Below are 25,215 nucleotides of genomic sequence, written 5' to 3'. Positions count from 1 at the left end.
TCAACAACAACTCCAACAACAACCCTAAATTCAACAACAACCATGAATTCAACAACACCCATGAATTCAACAACAACCATGAATTCAACAACACCCATGAATTCAACAACAACCATGAATTCAACAACAACCATGAATTTAACAACAACCATGAATCCAACAACAACCATGAATTCAACACCGACCATGAATTCAACAACAACCATGAATTCAACAACAACCATGAATCCAACAACAGATATGAATTCAACAACAACCATGAATTCAACAATAACCATGAATTCAACAACAACCATGAATTCCACAACAACCATGAATTCCACAACAACCATGAACTCAACAACAAATCCAACAACAACAATGCATTCAACAACAACAATGAACTCAGCAACAACCATGAATCCAACAACAACCATGAATCCAACAACAACCATGAATTTAACAACAACAATGAATTCAACAACAACCATGAATTCAACAACAACCATGAATTCAACAACAACTGTGAATACAACAACAATCCTGAATTCAACAACGACAAGTACAACAACAATAACAACAACAAGAAGGATGAGACGATGTGAGTATAATAAATATACAATAATTTCTGACAAATAGAAAATAATATAAACTCAACTATGCCTGATACAAATACTATGCTTATGCCTGCCTAATATAAACCAAAATATATAAAAAGTAGATTGATTATTTGAAAGAAATTAAGATGTGTCGGCACGTCTGTTATTTCTATCAAATTAATTTCTTTTTAAAATAATTTTTCAAATAAACTAAATATTGCACTCTTAGAAGTGTCAGTTATAAGAAATGTAATGTAAACAATAAAAATAAAACTTTCCTTTTCCTTTTTTAGAATTGGGGGGAAGTAATCCTAAAACCTTTTTTTTTAAAGTTTTTAAATATTTTCTCCTGAAACACCTAGTTTTGTATGTTTTTGTTATATTTCTTTCTATGAGACTATTGAATCAAGCCTTGCATTAGATTTCTTTCTAATTTATTAAAAAATGAATTTAACACAGTTCTTGGCAGAAATTTATTTTCTTTTGCAAATGATTGTTTTGTAAATCTATCTGATCTTAGTAAAATTTAGTTAAGAAAAAAATGAAATTTTGATGTCCCATTGGACCAATGGACCATGCATGGAAAGTTCAGGTTTTACAAGAACTATCAAATATTAGAATAAATAATTTATACTATAATTTATATTATAATTAATACTATAATTTATATTATAATAGTCAATACTTCCTTAAATTTACTGCTACATACCTCTAATTGTTATTAATCGATCCAAAATGTTCCAAAGATTTAAAAAATGTGCATTTTTTGGGACACCCTGTATATAAGTATGTATATCCTTTTGTGTGTGAATAAATCTCTATAATATAATAATAATTTCTAACTTCCGCCAAAGAATTCAGTTAATTTTCACAAAAGCTCAGATTAAAAACTAATAAATTAATTTATATTTTACGTTGATTTCTTTTATTCAAACTAATATAAAAATTTCATTGGATTTCTTTATCAAACTAATGGTAATCGCAAAATATTTAATAAATAGCGAAAAATAATTTAACCGCAAAGAAAAGCTGAGTCACTTCTTGTGAACTTGAACCTAGAAGCAGTTCAACTACGTCTATGTGGTTCACTAAATCTGGTTCCAGAGCAGTTCCTTCCAAACTTGACTATCTTCATGTATGTCAGAATTTTAAAAAATTAAGTTTTAATTTTTTAACAAAAAAAAATTAACTCTCTGGAAACGCTAACAGCACTGCATGATAAGGCAGGGTGTAAAAAGAAAAGTGCATATGCTCAGCTAATCAGTTTCTGGCGGAAAGGGTAAAACTTACAGCAATTCCTGAAGAGCAGGGTGTAGCAAAATTGCAATAAAATGTCAAGGAAAATGTCCTTGTAAAATCTAAATACCACCTATCCAGTGCACATGCCCTGCTCAGCTATCTATGGCCTATTTTGTGGGAAAAATGGTGTAACAGCAATTCCTGTAGGGCAAGTAGCGGCAAAATTGTTGTTTAAATGTTCTAGAAAATATCCCTTAGAAGACATACATTTTCTATTTATTTTTATTTATTACAAATTATAGTGATCTAACATCAGACATTAGATACAAATTTATTATACTTAATTCTAAAATACATCACTTCACAGCAGAACACTACAACAAAAGTTTTGTTTTTTTTAAATTCATTTATCAAAAATTCCTCCCATTAAAGAAAAAAATAATCTTTTTCAGAACTTATTTTTTAGTGTTTTAAATTTCAGATATCCTTTTTTTATCAACAGAAAGTGAATCTTCCTGAAACTATGATAGTTTTTTTAAATATAAAAAATATTAAGTTTTTTATTTATTTAAAAACAATTATTGCCTAGTAGAGCAAAAGTACACCCTATTCCAAACACGTAAAACGCAATAGCAAGATGCAATATAGAAATCTTTTCCTGAAATATGAAAAACTTTTAAGGTTAGAATTGGTTAAGAAAACTGTACTGGTAGGTAGAGCCTCAATTTGGGACCAATATTGACGATTTTTGACGTTTATGATATCTATTAATAATTTGTGGACAAAGTGTGTAAACTAGAGCCTTTTATCATTCTTGCAGCTTTTTTTAATTTAAGTTTGAAGTTTGAGAATTCCTCAGATACAAATACATTTTATTCCTCAGATACAAATACAATTTATTCCAAAGAAAAAAAAATAAACATTTAGTCTTTGACACATTAAAACAAATAAAAAAAATGTGACAGTGTTAAAACATAATAGTGCTCATTTTATAGTTGTTTCCAAAAGAAATTTTAATTTTGATTTTAAGCATTGATTTTTATCTTAGAACAAGAGGAGTATGGAACCTATTCTCACACGTTTACATCTTTAAATTCTTTTCTTTTTAGAGGCAATAATCATTAAAAGGTTATTTTTTTAGCATTATTTGGCGGGGTTCGAACAGGCTTCTGCAGGGTTCGAACAGGGTTCTGCTAAATACCTGGGTTCGAACAGCATATTGCGGGGCTCATGGCCACATGCCCCCCCCCTACTCAAAATACTTGGGTGATGTATAATTTTAGTTTCAAATAATCCCATTAATTGAAATTGCAAGGATTGATGTCTGAGTATCTAGCTGGCCATCCCTTCCCCTACTTTATATCAGAGCAATTACACAACTTTAAATTTGAATTGTAAAAGGCTCTAGTTTACATCATTCGATCGGAAATTTTTAGTATTTATAAATCATTGGTCAGAAATTGATGCTCTACTTACAACTACTGTTTTTTGAGACACCCTTTATAGTTAAGAGTATCTTTTGTTTTGACCTGATCAGGTTTTTCCAAGTTAAAAACTGTATTAAAAGAATTCCGTATCTTGACATCAAAACCAGCCTAAACAATTATTAACTTAGTAAAAACTAGAAAAGAGGATTCTTTTTCATTTGGATTGAGGATTTATCATGGACTGCCTATAATCATATCTAAACAGGATTTATCATGGACTGCCTATAATCATATCTAAACAGGATTTATCATGGACTGCCTATAATCATATCTAAACAGGATTTATCATGGACTGCCTATAATCATATCTAAACAGGATTTATCATGGACTGCCTATAATCATATCTAAACAACAGAAAAAATTCTTTTCACGATGGAAAATTATGTGAGGGGGTGGGGTTGTAAATATTAAGGCATGTTTTTAAATATTCCACCCCTCTTTTTTTTATTAATTACCTGATTGCAGATTAAGATATGATTATTTAAATCATCCATCCAATTAGATTCTTTTGCTAAAACCCAGCCACTGTAATATGGTCGTACAGTTTCCTGCATAAAATGTATCTGGAATATTTTGGATATCTATATTAATCATGCAGAATGCAGATACAGCTAAAACTTGGCTAAGATATTTAACTTCTAAACTGTGCTTAGGATTCGAAATTGCTTCGTCGCTGCACTCAAGAGATTTCCATTAAACCTTTTCCACCATTAAATGGTGGATCGAGTCTTTTCATTAAAATAGTCAACATTTTTCAGTTTTTTCTCTAAAACAAAGGAATTGAGTTTTTGCCACAGACTCTAATTTTCTAATCAATATATCCTTGTACACCAATGCTGTATGTAGGCCTGTGATATTTCAAATTTAAATTATTTGATTTGACGGGTAAATAATAGTTTGAAATATTAAAGATGATCAAATCTGAGTTTTGGGCAAAATTCTGGATTCAGAATTCAGAATTTTCAATATCAATTAATTCTAATTCTACATTATGAATATTCAGGAAAGTATCTAAAATACAAATAATCAGCTTGTCGATTGAAGAAATGAATTTGGAAATTTTGCGCGCGATCCATAAGAGACCTTTCATTGGTCGGAATCTAATAGGAATATTCAAAAGGGAGGATTAAGAAGAAAATTAAAAAGTGTCGACAGTGGATAAACAGAGATTTAGCAATCAGGATTAAGGGAATCCATTACAAGATTGTCCAGCTCAGATCCTTTATTTAAAAGACAGATTCAAAGTCCGGATCCGCATGAAATATTATGAATCCTTAGCATTGTTTCTAACCTTACTAAAGTATAATATGGGCCGAGGAAGCAAGGCTAATGCCGGGTCTGATTGAATCTTCAGTTGTATATGATCCTTAATATTTAGGTAGAGAACAAGTTAAACAAATTGGACATGGTAAATTATAGATAATGTAAAATATATTGTTTGTATACAAATCTAGGACTGAGGACATAAATGCTAATTTAAGTTTAAGACAATGATATGAAAATTTCGATGATAAAACGCGTATAACCTGAAAAGATCGTATACAGAAAATAATTCAAAACCCCTTAGAGTTGTTAAATGTATAATGTAAAATTTAAGTGCATGTTTTTAGGCCTGAGGTAAAATTTTTTTTGAATCCCAGTATCCTGCAAAGATACTATTGGATAACTCCCTCTTGGATTTAAAAGTTGCCAGACTGGATATAAAGATTAGGCGTTTTAGATTAGCTCAATTTCACAGAAAAGTTTTGACCACCAGCTCAATCTTAAAATTATCAAAACTTTAGAAGTGGAGATTCTTTACTTATGTAACCCAATGGATGGACTATATAAAGAACTGCTAACTGAATTAATATTTGTCGATCAAGAGAATTATTTGTTTATATGTTTCACAAGGTAGTTTATGGCAACAAATAGAAAAAATCTGAATTTTTGATAGAGAAATCCAATTTTATTTTAATTTAAGTTGCATACCTTGGTTCCCAACATTACATTGCTTTGTTCCTTTGCAATTAATTTCAATACACTTGATAGAGTTTCCTTAATTATAAAATACTATATATATGAATATTTATATCTATATAAATAATTAGTTTTAATCTCTGTTTGTTTGTTTGTCCGATCATGACTCCGGAACCCCTGGACCGATTTGCCTCAGATTTTGTTTGGGGAACTTGGGTGGCCCTCGGGAGTGTTCATAGCTTGGTTTTGAGATTCTTTGTTTGGGTCTACTTTTATGCTGAAAAATAGCTGAAATCGTAATTTACGACCAAGTGCGGGTTAAGAACGCAAGGTTCACAGGCAAACAGATATATAAAGTTGTACTATTTGTTTTTCTGTCTATTTGTTTGTCCGATCATAACTCAGGAACCCCTATACCGATTTGCCTCAAATTTTGATTGGGGAACTCGGGAGACCCATAGGAAAGTTTTCAGCTTGGTTTGAGATTATATATTGAATGAGTCAACTTTTATCGGGAAAATTTAGTTTGACAGTAAAATCGTTCAAGTGCGGATAAACAGCGGGAGTGACTTTGATGTAACCTGGGTTCCAAATCTATATATAAATTTGGCTTGTCTGTCTGTCTGTTTGTCTGTTTGTTTGTTTGTTTGTTTGTATCCAATAAACGTCAAAACGGCTGAACCGATTGTTTGTTTGTTTGTCCGATCATAACTCAGAAACCCCTTGACCGATTTGTCTCAAATTTTAATTGAGGAACTCGGTAGAGCCACAGGAATGTTCTTAGCTTGGTTGTGTCGTCTTTAAACGGGAAAAATAGCAGAAATCGTAATTTACGACCAAGTGCGGGTAAACAGCGGGAGTAACTTTGAGTAACATGGGCAACCCAAGCTAGTATATGTATATATACATATATATCTATATATGTATATATACATATATAGATATATATTTATATATACATATATATCTATATATGTCATTAGTATGAGAAATTGTTTTGATTTAAATCAACATTGTATAGTGTTTCCTTGTTTTAAACAAATTACAACTTTATACATATAGGTGTCATAATAATGCGATTGTTATGGTTCCTGGCTGTCCCTAAAAAAATTTTGTGGGGGGAACCTGAGAAGTCCAAAATCTGAAATTTTCCAGTGTTTTAACATTCCAAGGATTTGCAGATTTCTCTAGATAATCTTTTATCCACTTGTTAGCTGGAGTTGAGATAACAGTCTAAAAAAAATAGTTTTTCAACAAAATTAAAACATGAAAATAATTTGTAATAATAGTTTTAGCATATTTACTTTCCGCTCAGTAACAACATGTTGGGCAGAGTCAATTTCTCTTTCATAAACAGGGGTTAGCATCACAGCTCTATAAAAATAACACCAAATTAAAATGAGGAACTTTTTTATTTTTTATTATTACTTAGCATCCTGCAAATTGAAGTTATTTTTGCCCAAAATATTGGACAATAAAATGCGGCTAAGATAATTTTTAAAATTGCTACATTTGTTCCATATTTTATTTCTAACTAAATGATTGTTACTCAAGAGCATTCTGGAGATTTACGCGCATAGAGCTTATTTTTTATTTAACTTTTTTGTCTGCCTTAACAGGGTGTCAACTGTGAAACATGTTATGAAGAACTATTGGATTAAAATGAGAAAATTCAGCAACTTTAATGCTCAATTCCATTCCACCCAATTATGATATATCATTTTTGGAGTAAAGTATGCAGCATGATAAGTTGGACGGAATTGCACGCAATTTCTTTGCCTTTATAGTGCGCAATTTTTACGGAATTGCGCGCAAGGGCTCGCAATTTCGCGCAAGTTAAATCCAAATGCTTTGGAAACCCTACTCTCGCTACGTCTCCGAGCCTCTGAAATTCTGTCTCAACCCTCAGTATTCTGATCACCAATATAAAAGATATTTGGCTTTTACATCCATGTCAAAAGACGATATTTCAAAAAATCTCAATATGCTCAAAAAAGTTTTAATGATACAGAAAGAATTTGTATTAATAAGTCTTCGTTAATGATATTTTTGAAAAAAAAAAGCTTTTGGTTATTGTAAAATATTGTAAAATATTGTAAAAGCCAAATATGTTTTATCGGAGAATAGAACCCTTGACATGGAGACACAATTGCAGATGGCTCGGAGACGGTGCAAGAGTAGGGTTTCCAAAGCATTTGGATTTAACCTGTGCGAAATTGCGAGCCCTTGCGCGCAATTCCGTAAAAATTGCGCACAATATAGGCAACGGAATTGCGTGCAATGAATCCAATTTGAACTTTGGGAAAAGTGATAAATGTGGCAGGTTAGCTTCTCTGCATAAGAATAACCGAGCAGGACTGCACAAAGTTGAATAATGTTGATTAGCATTGTATGCTAGAATCAAAGTTGGTAAACGTTTTTCCCAATCATTTTTCCTTATTGGCTTTTTTGCTTTCAAAAGTGACCTTATAGTTTTGTGAAATCTTTCTATTGGGTTACTCTGATGGTTATAGGGAGTACCCCATGAAGTTAATAAATGAACTATATACATATTTTAAGATCTAAACACAATGCACAATGTAATTAGTAATTACATTATATTTGGTTTGGTTTCTCAGACTAGAGGACGACATTGAGATCCTCTACACTATTATATAAATCTATATGGAAGATGATATATAGAACTCTTTAAACAATTTTTAAAAAAGAACATTTTTAAAAAAGAAAATATTTTTTTTTACCTTAGATTACAGGAAAATGCTAAAGTAAGAATTGTTGAAGCAAAGGTCAAACCCAGCAAAAATAAACTTCCAGACAAAACTAGATGATATTAAGTATTTGTCGGTCATTTATACAGTAAGAAATTCATGATTTATTTTTGCAAATATAACCCTATAATGATTGCTGGAGGGGCGTTTTCCACCTCCCTCCCCCCCCCTATTATTTTCCCTTGGAGTTATGAAAGGGGAGTGTGGTACATGTCTCAAGTTCAGCTCATGAAACAAATTAGATAGAGGTTACATAAGGTGCATGCTAAACAAATTCAAAAGGGATGTTGGGAAAATGTTGAAAATTATTCATTTTCTTTTTTGACAAACATTAACATGTGACCTTTAGTTTTCCAAGGGCTTCTCAAATAATTTCATTTTATATCTGTAGCTTAATAAATTAAAAATTAATAGACTCTCTCTTCTTGATTGTTTGAAACAACAACCAGCTATTTGACCGACCTCTATAATATCCTGTAGCAAATAGCATAGCAATCCCCATATTTGTTAACCTGAGCAAACCTAGATACTTGTTTGATAGCCATGCTTGTGTCCCTGTGTGGCATTTAGAGCCTGGCTTAATAGCTTGTTCGGTAGCTACGCTTGTGTCCCTGAGTGACATATAGAGCTCGATTAATAACTTGTTTGATAGCTATTCTTGTGTCCCTGTGTGGCGATTAATAGCTAGTGTTTGTATTGACACCAATTGCTAACAACATCGCGATTATTGGAAGTAGTGTTGAAAAGTGGCTGCACAGTTCACAAAGTGGAAAACTCAATGAGTGAGGAAGAGAGAGAGTGGGTGGAGTGTAACCTAGATCTGAGTTACGTAGATGGATTAGTGAGTGATGAGGACAAAGCTGTGATTGAAGCCTTTCTGAGTGATGAGGAGCTTTTAACATCCATGGTTAAACACAGTTTTTCAACAAATGGAATAAGGGGAATTATGCAGTAAATATCAGCATGGGATGGGAATGGTAATATAACAAGAAGTGACATTGTCTTACTCAAAACATGAAGTGAGTCCTAAACCAGAAGTCAGAGAAAGAAAACTGGAAGACGAGAACTTTGAAGCAACCATGTTTTGGAAGAGCAAGAATCAGGCCAGAGAAGAATAATTCAAGAAAATGATCTTAGTCTATCCGACAATATTCAAACTGCACGCATAAGGAGACAAGTAAAGAAAAATGAACAGACTTATGCTGATTTTAGAGTCATTGCCGAGAGTTTAATGATGAACAGGGAGAAAGAAAGCTAGAAAACAAGAACTCCAAAAAATACCAATACCTATAGAGTGGAAACAAAGCTGAAAGAAAGGAATCAAGACAAAGAGATAAGAAGAAAACAAGTAAAAAGAAGAATTGTTGAACCAAGGAAGTTGGTAAAAGAGAGAAAAATCAACAAGAGAATGAAGGCTGAGAGAAAAGGAAAAATAAGAAAGCTTAAACTGAAGTTATGGAAAACATGCAAGGAGAATGATACGAAGAGCTATTCTATAAATCCAACACTATATGAAAAATCCACAGTTGTATCCAGAACAAATACCGAGTTAGACAGGCACAGCAAGGACAGTAAGAAAGATAATCCAGTTCCAGAGAATCAACCAGAAACTTCAGAGAGACAACCAGCAGACAAGAAAGGCAAGTCTTACATTTGTGAAAACAGTCCCCTTTAATTTGGGATCGATAATTACGGACATGTTTGATAGCTATGCTTGTGTCCCTGTGTGACATTTAGAGCTCGATTAATAGCTTGTTTGATAGCTATTCTTGTGTCCCTGTGTGACAATTAGAGCTCGATTAATAGCTTGTTTGATAGCTATTCTTGTGTCCCTGTGTGACATTTAGAATTTGATTAATTGCTAACAAGATCGTGCTTATTGGTAGTGGTGTTGATAGTTCACAGAATTGTAGCCGTGTGGATATTGTCCTGGTTGACTTTGCTAGCAGACCGATGTACTTGGATAGATACATTTTAAGGACTTGTTATGGAGTAGGCATTTACTACAATCTTATGCATCAAAGGAAAAAATTTTCCTAAATTTCTTCAGATCATATTTAAATTTGAAAAAAGCTGGAGCGCTTTAGTGTAAGTTGTTTTTAAGTTATTAAGTAAAAACCCTCACTGGGGACCCCCTTCCCCCCCCCCCTACCAATCGTGATAGGGTTAAATTATTGGAAATATAATGTTACCTCTTTTATTATTATTAAGAAACCAGGTAGGCATGGCCTCAGCATTCATTAAAGCAATCGGGACAAAGAAGGCAAGAATTTTATCTGAATCCTTATTATGAACAAATAGTAATTGAGGATTTAACAGTTTTTGGGCACACTATAACAAAGTATCCCTAATTATGGAGGATTTGCAGTAATACTGATTAAAAATGGATACTGGATGTAAAAATTTTATCTGAAGAAGTCATATATCAAGTGACAATATATGATTTGGGTTCAGAAAACAAATCATCCTTACAGCGCATCTTAATCACTCTGATAAATATATTATGGACTTGAAAAAGCCAAGATTGAGTGGAATTACAAAGCATGGTTGCACACACACAATATATTTACATTATAAGGATAAAACGATTATTGTTGGACCAACTAAAACAGATATAAATACACATGATATTCTTCTAGGGGCAAATATATTTCCATTCAACTCTTATCTTCAGATACTTCATGCTGACTGACTTCATATCGGGGCCTAAGATGGACGACGATATTCCTTTCACTGCCGGCAGATGATGCCGTTCCTCATTTCCCCAGCATCATATTATTCCTTAACTTCCCTATTTCTCTAGATAAGAAAGGGTTCAATACTCTCCGGAGTTTGTTGTCAGGCTGCCTATACTCCAGGCTCACTGCACCCTGCGACCAGCTTGGCCTTATCTGTTCTATTTCTGTTCTGTTTTATTTAGTTTTGCATAAATACTTGGAGTTCAATACCCATGGACTTACTCCGGACTTATTTGGCTTTATAGATTGCATTTATTATCCATCATTTCCCTGCCTGGGAGAATGAACTTATGAGCTTATGTAAATATGGCTAAACCCTTGTCAACACTATTCTATGGATTTTTATCTGTAAGAATTGTCAAACTTTTTGAAATATAATGAAAAGCTGCATGGGACTATCATTGTAATATCTTGCTGTAATATCAAGTGACCCCGCATTTAAAGATAGTAATGACCGATTCAATGGTAATTTTGTTGGATAAAAAATGTGAAAGATAACTTAATTTTTCAAGATTGTAAATGGTTAAATTCTTATAATTCCTACTTCACTTTCCTGCAGCAGAAAGTGAAAGTGACTCTCACAAAAAATCCAAGGTTTCAGACAAAATATTTGGTGTTACCTTCAAATATCATACTTCAAGGGTGAGACTTCAGAGACGATTGTATGGAATTTTCAAAATCTATTTTCTTTCATTCATAGTTGCTTGAAGTAGGCAAAAACTGGCTTAATTTTGTGATTAATCATTGATTGCAGAAACCAAAAATCAAGCTTTAAGACATCATATTTTTTAGGTTTTTAGGTCTCATCCTTTCTTACTAACCCTTGTATCTTCCCAAATATTCTTGTGTTACAAATATACAAAGAAATGTTGCACTTTATTGCAGTTTATACAATTTCTGGATTTTTTTTACCTGCCTCAGCCCAGTGTTTCCAGTACGTTCAGTAACAACCAATATTAAGATAAGAAAAAATCCAGATACCAAAGCACTGTAATGGTTTTAAATAAAATAAGTCAGATAGAAGGGTAAGGGAATATTGGGGGCCATCCCCTTCCTGAAAACCAGGGAGACGTCCTCCCAAAAATAAGGAGTGTAAGAAGAGAGAAAAAAAGATGCCGTAAAACTTTGTCCCAAAATCTATCAGTCAGGAAAGATATAGCGCATGTTTATAGGTTGAATCAATATATTAGGAAGGTGTTAAACTAACCATGCTAGGTATTTTTTTTAAACACAGTTTTTACGTAGAAGTTTTAAACATAGATAATTAATCATGTACAACGTACTGCAAGTTTACAGAATATTGTGATACCCGATATTTATTACAAACGGGGGGGGGGGGGGGGGTAGGAAGAAGTGGCTGAATAATGTGGTTAATCAAACACTTATTTTCAATCATACAGTATCTTCAATCTTTCAATCATACATTCTTGTTTTCTACTGTCTGTCCTGTAACATCCCAGCATAATTCATGGTGTACAGGGCAACATACAAGATCATTGACAGATTTGCATTCTTGTACAGAAACATAGTCAATATACCCTCTGAGAACCTCATGTCACTCTTCTCTTGGCCCATCATGTCATTCTTGTCTAGGCTTATCCTAAGACCTTTCCTTTGGAACATTCTGGCACACCATCTTGGGAATGTTCTGGTAAACTGGAGTATATTCATCCCAACCTTTTTCTTTGGATATCTCCTTGCACTGCATAGAGATCACTTCATAGGATACCATTGCAGACAGGATTGTTCACTAGGTTGCATTCTCCAATTCCTTCTCTTGTTCAAGAACCTTTCTGTCTACATTGCTGGTCATTTTCAACCTTGCACTCAGTCCCAATGTTGCATTCCTTCCTCAGAATATATATTCTGAGATTCCTTCTCATTAGTGACCCTTTCCATGTACTTCTGCATGCTATTGCACTCCTTCTTGTGGTTATAGGACTGGCTCCTTAACACCACCTGACACAGTTGGTCTCCAACTGGTTCTCTTGTATCATGTTGCAGTCAGCTGTACTTATTCTTGAATCCCGTCCTATAATCCTTCTCTTCTTTGATGGTATACTTTGTATTTTAGTCGGTGTTGCACTGCTATCCATATTAAGTCTGGCACTTCTTTCTATACTCAGTTTGACACTTCTGCTTGGGAACCTTTTGGCACTTTTGTTCTGGAATCAGGGAAGTTTTGAACACTTGAACAGTTTTTCACTCTTGTTTATACTGAATATGACACTTAGTTCTTGCTGTACACTTTCACTCTGTACATCTTTTATGTGTCTACCTCTTGACTCCATACGTTGCTGCTCCAAGTGTCTTCCCTTTCTTACTGCATCAAACTCTCTCCCCAGAGTTATTGTAATATATGAGAGAAAGGGTATTTTCTCTTATGCTGGAAGGGCCAAAACTTAGTTCATCCTAACCAAATATTAAGCGATGTATGATACAATTAATTTATTGATGATAAAAATAACAAACGAGTCTTGATAGGAGTTATTCGGGAAATAAAGTTGAGGTTGAGTTCCGACTAACAATCCAATTTTCTCTTTTACTCCTTGATATGAAGGTTTGTCGTCAACTGCCTTTGGTTTCTGTGCAGGCTGACCTGCTCCTTTATTTCAGGAATCTCTGATGCCAACAAAATCCCAGGTAAATGCACCCTGCCTCTTTACTCGGGCCCCTTCCTGATGCGGGTCAACCAACTTGAGTTTCCCGCCACATTATATACAGATTAGAGAACTTGGGATATATATTTTTATCCCTGAATCATTATCAAAAAGATCACTATGACACGAAAGTGGTACATTATATCTGTCTCCAGATCTGTACTTGAGTCGGGTCCCATTGACTGACTGCTCGGACCTCACTGCATTCTGTGGTTTAGCTAATCCTCTGTGCTCTTTTTCTGTGCGTTCTCCAAACTCAAAACCTACCAGAAGAACCCAGATAACAATATTACTATGTGTGACATCATTTCAGAAACTGTCTCACTGCTTCTTGTTCTATGTGTTTTCTGAGACTGGTGATCTTGGTTTGGTTCTTGGCTGAAACTGACCCTTACAAGTCTGTCATCATTCTTGCTGGTTGTCTCTATATACACACTCTCTCCATCCTGTTCTCGTACCTTCATCTCTGATGTAGTTATTCATATTAACATTGTTCTCATCTAGAGATGTGAGGGTAGGGGGTTTGGAACCTGTACATTTTCACAACTGTAAGACTTGCTCTTATTCTCTTCTTATCAGCTGGTTGTCTCTCAAAACTCTATGGTTGATTCTCTGGAACCGGATTAGCTTCCTTACTGTCCTTGCTGTGCTTGTCTAACTCCACATTTGTTCTAAACATTGCTATGGGGTTTTCATGCGAATAGTTCTGTGCATCATACCCCATTTCAATTCTCTCTCTTCTATTTTCCTTTTTTTTTCTTGTTCCTCTCTTCTGATAGAATCTGCAATCTCTCTCCTTTTCTTTTGCTTTCTTTGCATCTCATGATCTTGATTTTTTTCTTCAGAAGTTTTTTCTGCTCTAGATATTTGTTTTTCTGTGTTCATATTCGACATGTTTATCTTCATGTATCATTTAAGGGATGCATCAGGACTGATAATCTAGACAGCTTGACACCTTCCTTCTTTTAACTTAATTTCTTGGTTTAACATCTCGTTTTCATTTATCTTGAAGCTTTCATGAATAAATGTATTCTTACTTTCTTCTGTATTGTATTCTTGTATATTGACTGATGACTTATTATTTTCCTCCCGAACTGTTAGTTATTGACCTGATTCTGGATTTTCTGAGGTTTTTGTAAATAATTCATCCTATCTTTTAATCTTTTATCTACATATTTATGTTTCTTCACATATACGCCTTGTATATTGACTGATGACTTATTATTTTCCACCTGAACTTCTAGTTCTTGACCTGATTGTGGTAACTCTGGTAGCATGGAATTAATGAAATCTTCTTTCTACGATTCCGGTGGATGATTTACTTTCTTTTCCAAACCTGGCTTTGGCACTTCCAGTGTTATGATGTAATTCTTGTGTTAAAAGTAACTTTGTGATTTAATCCTTTTGACCACCTATCTTTATAGACTCAATCTTTTCTTCACTCAACCAGAGCTTTCTCTTCATCACTCAACATGTTTTCCACTCTGTCCAACCAATCTAGATAGGCTCGCTTTTCTCAGCATAATATTCTCTGGTGTCTTCACTACTTTCCTGTTTCCTATCTAGGAATTCCTGCTTCTGGCAAAATTCTCTCTGTTTCCATCTTTCCTCATCTTTTACTTTTGCGAATCTTTTAAATATTTCTGTAAACTCCTATTTCACATCTTTCGAATGCTAATCCTGTGAGTAAAAACTGTATTATCTGTCTCCTGGCTGGTCCAGTGATGCAGGACTGCAGCTTTCTCTTTATATCTTCATTTGGGATTGTTTTCCATTCACATTTCCTCAGATTAGTCTCAAACTTCTTGCACCATTCTAATAGTTCCTCCAGGTTTCCATTATGTTCAGGAGAACTTCTCTATAAACTCTAGTATTCTTTCTTCAATATTAGCTTTGGTCTCAGCCATTTCCATACATGTATTATCATCTGATTTCCCATCTTTCTTTACTCCTTCTAGATGTTTCATGCATTGTTGATTCTTGTCCGTCTTATTTTTTTGCTCTAGTATGGTTTTCACTTCTTCATCTTATTCTCATTTTTAAATTCTTGTTTCAATCTCTTCAGCAGGGCTTCCATTTCCTGTTGTAAAAGTTCTTGTTCCAATCTCTGCTTCAGGGCTTCCAATTCAATGCTTCTGATTCTAACAATTCTTTGAGGTTTAAAGTTAATAGACATTATTACAATTCCTACGTTATATATATCACATGATTAAGGCGCTACGACATCTGCTCTATTTCCATTTGCTCTATGGCCATTTGCTCTAGTTCCATTTGCTCTATCAAGTCATTTGCTCTATATGTCATTTGTTCTATACGTCATTTGCTCTATATTCAATCTGCTCTATGACTAAACACATCATTGGCTCTATAACATAAAAATACACTATAAAATAGCTTTTATTGGAATTCCTAAAAGTGACTTGACTATGAAATGCAGTAATAAGAGGGGTAAAAAACCTAATATGTGGTGAAAACTATATTTAGCTTGGTCTCACAATATGCACAAATGCCAGACAAACAAGACTATCTCCAGGAAGTTGGTGGAATAATGAAACTGTAGGAAGAACTGTAAAATGTAAAATTGTAAAAATATAGTTTTAATATGATTAGATGTTTGTAAAATATGTTTATAGAGCAAATGACGTGATTACTCATAGAGCAAATGGTTAATAGAGCAAATGGAAATAGAGCAAATGGCCATAGAGCAAATGGAAATAGAGCATATGTCGTAGCGCCCATGATTAATGCAATAATGTTACACATTACAGCACATTTGAAATAGGCCCATTCAAGATGTGCATATTTATGGATAGGATAGATATAACGTAGTTAAGTTATCTCTCCACATGTTTATAAATTGAATGTATATACTAAAAAAGGATTAAGCTAACCATGCTACGTATTTATTTGAAACGCAGTTCAAATGAATAATGATTTTTACGTAGAAGTTTGCAAACATAGATAATAAATAAATGTACTTGTATAAGTTTACAGAATAAGTTTGGTCCATCACCATCACCGAATTTTAAGAATATCATGTTACCCAATATTTATTACAGCACTACTTATTAAATCAAAAATGAAGTTTTTTTTATACAAATCAAAATATTGCTAAAACATTTTCAACCTTCCACCCCCAGCTGGTCATGGTTTTAAGCTAAAATTTACCAAATTCCCTGTATAAATTCGGGGGGGGGGGGGGGTTAATATCCTAATATCCTATATTAATAGAAGAAATATAATAAATAATGGAGGCGTCCTAAAATCAAAATTTGATTAAGAAAATCAATGTGCCAAGTATAGGGCAGGGCACGTTCCAACTTTTTCTAGCCGTTTATTTAACGGGTAGTTCCAACCGTTAAAAAAAATTTTGTTAGCGTTAATTTTAAAAGTAAGAACCATAGAGTAATAAACGAAGAGGTAAAGCTTACCTCAGATGTACACAACCGACCTCCCTATTAATTAATTAATAGAGTGGTCGGTTGTGTACATCATGATATGTTTACGTATCTAGCACTGTACACTTGTATTGAGTGTGATCGTATTTCTTTGGGGTGGTAAAATGTAGATAATTGAAAATTAGTACTGATAATTAGATTGACACTTAATACGGTTTGTAAACACAGGATTTTATGTTCAGTTGTTTGCATATGTTTATATATGACCAAATTTTGCATCGTGAAAAAGTGCAAAAATGTGTGTTTTTTTCAAAATACCGAAACATTGTGCATTTAAAGATCTGTAATTCCTGAGTTTGAGCTTAAATTCGTCGTTCAAAACTCCTACTTTGGGGGTGGATACGTTTTCAGAATTAGTCTTTTTTAAATTATTAAATAAAGATAACGGAAAATAAAGTAAATATTAGACAGTAATCTAATTAAATGGTAGGAACATATTTCTCCAAAGAAATTTTTTAATAAATCAATTCAAAAATCGATTTTTTCGTTTTCATTAATATATTGAATTTCTTATCTTCTTTGAATTTATTCGCAGATTTCTTCAAATTCTTCAAATGTCGTCTTTTCAGTAATAATTCTGGAAAATCTGCGAAAATCTTTGTGAATAATGAGAAACAAGAATAATGAGAAGATAGAAACTATTAATTGAACAAGATTACTTATTTTCGATGATAAGAATAATTTTTATTTTCTCAACATGTTCCTATACATGACGTCTGTAGTTTATTGTAGAACTTTTTTTACATTTTATGTCGTCGTTATTTAATAATTTCAAAAAACTAATTCTGAAAACGTATCCACCCCCCAAAGTAGGAGTTTTGAACGTCGAATTTGCGCTCAAACTCAGGATTTACAGATCTTTAAAAAGTTTAATATGTCTCAAATAAATCCGAAAGAATTTGTCCACACCACTGCATACTCAGTTCAACTACCTTACATAGCCGGTCACTCCCTTTAAGTAGAAAAGAATGAAATAACAAAATTAACCGTTTTTTAAAAATTATTTATTTTTGAAAAACGGCTAATCCGTTTTGTTACCGATTTCAAAGTTAACGGTTTTTGTCGTTCGTTACCGGACTCTTTAATCAATTTTCGAAAACCTCCGTTAATTCCGTTAACGAAACTTTTCCCAGCCCTAAAGTATTTATATGTAATCCTTTGTATGCTTGTAAGGGTCTGTTAGCGTAGTCTTAAGAGCATTTCGATTTGCGTGTCCTTTATCAATAAATATCCTTTTGATGTTTTTTTTCAAATTAACTTGAAAATTCACCTAACCAAAACTGCTATCCAACTGTTAAGATCAAACACCTAGAGAAATAAGTGTAATACAGTGACCCTTTATAACGAATACATCGGAAGAATTTATCAAATGTCGTCTTGACAATTTTTCAATGAGTTTTATAATATATTACGTAAATTTAAGTATTTGAGAAAATAAATAAATAGCCATGAATATGCGGAAACAGTTTGAAAGAGTTCCATATAACCATTTAATTAAAAAAACTAAATATCTGCAACATTCCATTATCAGAAAGTGAAGAATACGACATTTGATGAATTCTTTCGATGTATTCGTTATTAAGGGTTTCACTGTAAAAGCTGTTCTTTACACCATTCTTGATTAGAATGTTTTTTAAAAGTTTCAAAATTATACCTGAATTATGTTCAAATACGGAGACGTCCTCTCAGGGTACTTTAAAAATATTTCCGTAAATGTCAGTGTTTGAAAGAACTTGAAACTAGAAGCTGTAATCAATATTGATCAACATTTAATTTAATTTAAAAATTTAAATAGAAATCCTTCATTTTTGAACACAATTCCTTTTGAACTTACTAAAGCATAAGAGATAAATAGGTTCTAAAAACAATTTCCAACAAGAAAAGTTTATTTTTTTACTCATTTTCCCAACATGGGGTTCCATGTTCGCAAAAAAGTAATTCCGCATTAAACAAATATCCTATGATTGAGAATAAATGAAAGAAAGATAATGATAATTCGGGTTAAGAAGGGCCAGGGGGAACATTGGTTCTTATAAGATACTAAGTGCATGGCGTTGCCCGTGGAATATAAAAAATCGAATATAAAAATCGATTTAAAAAATAGATATTTTTAATAAGAAAATGTCGATTTTTTTGGCCTATGTTACCCCTAAGGTACCCATGGGCCATGAATTTTCTCAAAAATGTTCAGTCCGTTCGGTCCAGCCGTTTGGCCAGCTATAGCGAACATATATACATCATACATACAATATATATATATATATATGAACGAAGAGCTTTATTACAGTTAAACCCTCAATGAGCCAAACATCGAAAGAATTTATCAAATGTCGCCTTGACAATTTTTCAACGAGTTTTTACTATTTTACGCAAATCTCAGTATTTTCGCAAACAAATAAATAGCCATGAAGATCTCCACATATTCATTTAATTAAAAAAACTGAATATCTGCAACATTCCATAATTAGAAAGTGAAGAATACGACATTTGATGAATTCTTTTGATGTATTTGATATTTAAAGGGTTTAATTGTATATAGATTGTAAATCCATATTTTGAAGAATATAAATAAATAAATTTTATTATTTTATCTGTACCTTTGATATCCAATTTGTTGTATCTAGACCTACTGGATGGGAGTAAGATACAATACTATTTCTGAAATCATCTTTCTTTAATTGTTTTATATCTTCTGTATATATATAAAGTAGTAATCTCTGTTTTCCCCCCTCCCCCTTACTATTGATAAACTTTGCTGTTTGCGAGTGTGACTGATATTTCAATTTTAATATGAATAAAGAAGGCATATGAAATAAAAGCAGTGAAAGTTTTTCTTGTTTTTACTTGTGAATTGTGAATTTCCGAAATTTGAAAAGAAAAATTAAAAGGTTTGGAAGTAATTTTTCAAGTTTATTAAAAACAAAAACAAAAAAACAGAGCTGTCAATTTTTCATGGATATAATATTAAAATTATATAAAACTATATTGTTCAAATGAATCATCTGAATCTAAAGAATAACCTTGATTCTGTATAGGAGATAAAACCAACACCTACTTCTGCACTTCCATACGCGACCTTGAAATTGATTATATGTATTAGTATTTTTATTTAGAGGGGGTGTTCGCAAAAATGAAAGAGTTCGTATAGGCTAACGTCGAAAAATATTCGATGGTGATCGCCACTAATCTTACTACTTCCATCAGTTGCGTCTAAGGAGAAAATTGTTAAAAACGACTCATAAGAAGACTGAAGAACGTAGCGTTTTTTAAACTACGATACAATCTTAGGTATTAGTCATGTTTAACCATTTTCTCTTCATAGACGCAAGAGATAGAAGTAAGATTAGGTTCAATCACATCGAATATTTTTCGACGTAAACCTACCCCTTTTCATTGTTCGCAAACACTCCCTTTAATAATACAAAATTGCAAAACAAAAGGAATTAAAACTTCTTTTAGCGCCATTCAAAACCTAGAATAATAAGTCCCATTCCAAAAAATAGAGCATTTTTTATAATTTTGCAGAACGGTTATATCTTAGACTAGCTGGACTTGCGCCAAAGCATGCCTGTACAAGAAGAAAAAAAAATCAAAACAAATTCAACAATATCAACGCACAAATTCTCAGCACTTGTTGTACTGTTTATATAAAAATAAGTAAACATTTTTAACCTGTCCTATTACACCATTCCATTGTCGGGTTTCTGGGTTTAAAGACCCCCAAGTATTGTTACAAAATATCAGTTCAATTTTTAGATTTCTTTTTTCTAAAAAAATTATATAGTTATATATAACTGAGATATAAAAATAAAGAAACTTAAAAGATATTTTCAGAAATAAAACATTTTTGAAGCATCTTCTTTTTTAAATAAAAGATATATACATATATATCACTCTCACTGGTTCTCACTATGTATATATATGTATATATATACAAAATGTTGCGCGCTAATGTTGTTACATTTTCTTACACCTTTTTCTTCTTCTCGAAGTATTACGATGAAATTAATGCGCTAAAATTAAAAAACATTACATCTTTCTATCAATACTTTATTTGGATTATTTTTATTATTTGCAATTTTATATAATAAATAATCATACCTATGTAACTATTTAGATAAAGACCTTCATATGTCCTCTGATCACACTCCTCTTTCGAGCTCAAGTTAAAGAACGGCTTAATGTCGTTGTAAGCAATTCTAGAATTTGTTACTGAAAGTATATTCTTAACAAAATTTCACCCCCCCCCCCCACAGTGGGGTATTAGGGGGTCAGCAAAATGACTTGGCTTGGTCGCTTAAGAATTATTTTGAAAGAAGTCTCTAAGTTTTTTTAATTTTTTGTTTCTGTTAAGACGTTCGACCGAAAACCCGCTATTTCATTAAAAACCCTTAAAATAGGATTTTCATGTTCAACACGCTACTCTTAATCTATTTATATATTTAGATTATCCCGAAACCGCTGTATGTGCTTTCTTGTACTTTAAAATATATACTTTTTCCCCGAAATAGTTTTCTTTAACAAAATTACATCTAAATATTGATATATCATAATAAATCAATGCAAGCTACAATTGATACAATGTTTGTAAATGAAAAGATTATCAGAATATATTCATTTTGCCCATTCTCAACATGAAACAAGAGACAAAATCATTTTAAGATGAATATTGTGACAAAAACCAGTGACCCCTCCCCTTACCCCATAAAATACCCCACTGTGCNCTCCTGGGAAGTATCGCAAGTAAAGTTTTGACATTGTTAACGCAAACAACCGCTACTAAACCTCCATATTTTATTGTCGTCTTCGTCAGTTTACCTTAGTTTCCGGTTAGCAAAAGCTTGAAGATGATTCATATCAGTATTATTTCTAAATATCAGCTTTGAATAATGTTTTGACCAAACACCGTCAACCCATTCTCCATGACGAGTTCTAGGATATGTTAATTCATTATTGAAAATTCTATTTGCTGTTGTATTTTGAGGTGTCCACTCATTTGAAAAGAGCTTGCCCGATTCTAAGCTAAGATTATTTATGTGACAGGTATCGACATTTTTCTAATTTGAATAATGTTTCATTCTGGCAAATTTCCTCCATTGTTTCTGTAGGAGCAATTTAAAAAAGCTAACCTTTGAAGAGATACAAATTTATATTTCATTATGTCTTGTTCAGACAAATCGTTGAAAGATACCGCTGTGAATTAAACATGTCACTCTACGAAGGGATGGCCAGTTGAAATAATGTCTAGAGTCACTCTAGAGTTACTTTTCTGCAAAGAAAATGCTAATATTTTATAATAAATGATTCTTATAAAAACATAATATTTTATGAAAACAAAACTAGTTCATTTGAAGCACATATCGTGTAAACATGATATTCTGTAAACCTGCAGTACATTGTAAATTTTATTAAGACTTATACATAATGACATTATTAATTGAAACTGCGTTTCAATTAAATACATAGCATGATTAGATTAAATCATGTGATATATTTAAATTACATTGTAAGCATTTGTGGAGATAACTTGACTACGTTATATCTATTCTCGCTAATCTTATAAATATGTACATTAAACTTTAACTGTGCGGTAAATATGTAACATGATTGGCTTTATCATGTGATACAGACAACGATGTAGGAATTGTAATTACATCATTTCACGTTAACTTGTAACATAAGATATTTACATAAAGTTAGTTTATAGAGTAACTCCATACTGTTTACTGCAAGAGAGTAATCCTGAAGTCCTGTTTTGATAACACAGGTCGGTCAAAAAAACAATTCTAGTTTATTAGATAATATCCAAGCTACATGCATGTAGAGACAAGAAGAGAAGATAAAACAGAATTAAGCGAATTTTAGAATCATTGCCAATAGTTTAATGATTAATCTAAGTGAAAGAAAATGGGAAAACAAGAACTTCAACAAAGGTCAAGAGCTAATATTGCTGAAGAAAGATAATGAGCGATCAGGCATCAGACAAGCTGTGGAACCAAAGAAACAAGAGAATGTAGATAAAACATTGAGAGAAACAGTAAATGATGTACAGGAATCAGGTTATTTCATCACGGAAAAACAGATCTAGAAGGGGATACAGCAGGAACAGCTAAAGAATGGAATAGTAAAATATCAAATATGAAGAAAAACAGCAGGGTTCAAGATCAAGAGAAACATCTAGATCAGGAGAAACACCATGATCAAGAACAAGGGCATTACAGTGAATGAAGTCTAAAATAAAGAGTCTGAACTCTCTCATGGCTGTCAAACCTAACCTCATATCTGGATGAAAAGATATACCTTTTAAGAACAAGCTCTATTTTATCAATAATCAAAAACCAACACCTATAGAGAGGAAACAAGGTCAGAAGACACAGATAAACAAGTACTTAGAGTGGAAACAAGGTCAGAAGACACAGATAAACAAGTACTTAGAGTGGAAACAAAGTCAAAAGAAAGGAATGGATTTTAAGAGATAATAAGAAAACAAGATAAAGGAAGAGGAATTGCTGAATCAAGGAAGTTGGTAAAGGAGAGAAAAATCAACAAGAGAATGAAGGCTGAGAGAAAGGGGAAAGTAAGAAAGTTCAAACTGCAGATAAGCAAAACGTGCAAGAAGAGTGATCCAAAGAGCTATTCTATAAACCCACAGTTGTATCCAGAACAAATACCGAGTTAGACAGGTACAGCAAGGACAGTAAGAAAGATAATCTGGTTCCAGAGAATCAACCAGAATGTTCAGAGAGACAACCAGCAGACAAGAAGGGATTAAGAGCAAGTCAGTTGTGAAAAAACAGGTTCTAACACTCTTACCCTCACAGCTCTAGCTGAGAACAATGATAACTCAAATGGAGACATAGACAGAGAAAAGTACAGTTGGAACAGAAGAAAAGGAGATTAACAGAGTCTGAGAAGAAATCAGAAAAAAACGTGGAAGCAAAACTGGAACATCTTGGCAAGCTAGAAAAATACCTCTTCAGTTTGAATGAAAGTTTTAGGCAAGATAAGGACGAGGTAAAACAGAGATTAACTACGAGAGAACAGAGATGATACCGGTACAGGACCATGGCATAGAGAGTACAGGACCGTATCACAGACATAGGAATAATAAGACATATTGCCAGCAAGCAGGAAAAATGAAGGATTAATAGCAATCAGCTTAAACCAGGAATCAAGCAAAGATCATCATTATCAAGAAATACATAGAACCAGAAGGAGTGAGACAATTTCTGCAATAATGTAATGGATCATAATGGGGTTATCATGGTGCTTCTGGCAAGTTTTGAGTTTAAAGAATCCTCCAGCCTGGAAGGAAATCAGTCACAGGTTATGAGTCCATGAATGTCAAGTCCTAGTCAGTCTTAAAAATATTTCCTGCCTGCCCATTGCAAACTGCTTGGTTCCAACAATCCTAGAAGTACAGACTCCGACCTTATCCATGGAACCATCATCTTCAACCTGACAAAACACCAAAGAATCATCATTTTTTTTCTTCCCAGGCATGACCATCTACTCCATCACCTTGAAGGATGTGATGATCAGCCTGGAACCACAAACACATATGCTTAGTGTAAACAAAAAATATGTAACTTTCTGTATTCTTTCCTTTTCCTTTTATTTCTATTCTTATATTTTTTTAGAATTGGGAGGAAACCTCTACTTTTAGAGGTTTTAAATATTTTTTTACTTTTTTTTGGATATCTATGTTTGGCTACCAAGGTTCCTTAGCAGAGATATCTTTTTGTGTCCGTGCTGCACCTGTCATCATCCGTGGAGCTATTCTATTAGCTGATCTTGATAGCCTGGTCACAACAATACATCCTTAGATCATTCCCTACTCCAAAAATTCCCAATGATCATAGAAACCACGAAGCGAGTCTTGGTAACCATTAATAGGAGAGTTTCGTAGATAACTGCCCCTTCTAGAGATGTCCACGTTTTGATTTTTCTAGATTTTAGCTTTTGTTACGATAGTGTTCATCAAAAGTATAAACATTTGAAACGTTATGTTGCACATTTAAAGCGCTGAATTGATAGTTTGTTAGATAGCTTTGCTTGTGTGGCATTTAGAGCCTGGATCAATAGAATGTTGGATAGCTACTCTTGTGTCCCTGTGTGGCAATTAGACCCAAGTGGGTTGTGTCCTGGTTGACTTTGATAGTGAATGGGTTGGACCTGGATAGATATGTGTCGAGAACTTGTTATGGAGTAGGTGTGTACTACACATTTGTATATAAGTACATTAGTAGTACATTAGCAGTATTACCTGACTATAAATGATTCTGCAGACTTCAAATATAAAGTTGGAATATCTCCTTAAATACCAA

General features: G+C 33.1%; 1 protein-coding gene across 1 annotated transcript; it reads right to left on the bottom strand.

Annotated features, from left to right (window-relative positions):
- Window positions 1-25,215, bottom strand: LOC111708664 (glutamate receptor 1). Its single transcript, XM_023482105.1, has 20 exons — window positions 25,155-25,215; window positions 21,707-21,820; window positions 20,990-21,087; window positions 20,561-20,655; window positions 19,909-19,964; window positions 19,486-19,546; window positions 18,543-18,581; window positions 18,159-18,196; window positions 11,683-11,758; window positions 10,225-10,315; window positions 8,006-8,084; window positions 6,569-6,638; window positions 6,390-6,497; window positions 5,277-5,342; window positions 4,597-4,671; window positions 3,761-3,853; window positions 3,347-3,412; window positions 2,403-2,475; window positions 78-607; window positions 1-24 (listed from the first exon to the last, which is right to left on the bottom strand). The coding sequence occupies exons 2-20, from the start codon at window positions 21,742-21,744 to the stop codon at window positions 1-3; spliced, it is 1,776 nt and encodes a 591-aa protein (XP_023337873.1). The 5' UTR covers window positions 21,745-21,820; window positions 25,155-25,215.

The sequence above is a fragment of the Eurytemora carolleeae genome, unplaced genomic scaffold, assembly GCF_000591075.1.
Source record: "Eurytemora carolleeae unplaced genomic scaffold, Eaff_2.0 scaffold866, whole genome shotgun sequence".
Taxonomy (NCBI): domain Eukaryota; kingdom Metazoa; phylum Arthropoda; class Copepoda; order Calanoida; family Temoridae; genus Eurytemora; species Eurytemora carolleeae.
The sequence above is the reverse complement of the archived record's forward strand: the minus strand, read 5'-3'. Positions and strand labels throughout refer to the sequence as shown.

What these genes read in the sequence shown, in the direction of transcription:
- LOC111708664 (XM_023482105.1), bottom strand. Translation starts at nt 21,744, where the DNA reads ATGAATCATCTTCAAGCTTTTGCTAACCGGAAACTAAG. An exon ending in TCTTAATAATAATAAAAGAG is followed by an intron (nt 8,085 to 10,224) that starts GTAACATTATAT and finishes AATATCATCTAG; the next exon opens with TTTTGTCTGGAAGTTTATTT. An exon ending in ATGTTGTTACTGAGCGGAAA is followed by an intron (nt 6,498 to 6,568) that starts GTAAATATGCTA and finishes TATTTTTTTTAG; the next exon opens with ACTGTTATCTCAACTCCAGC.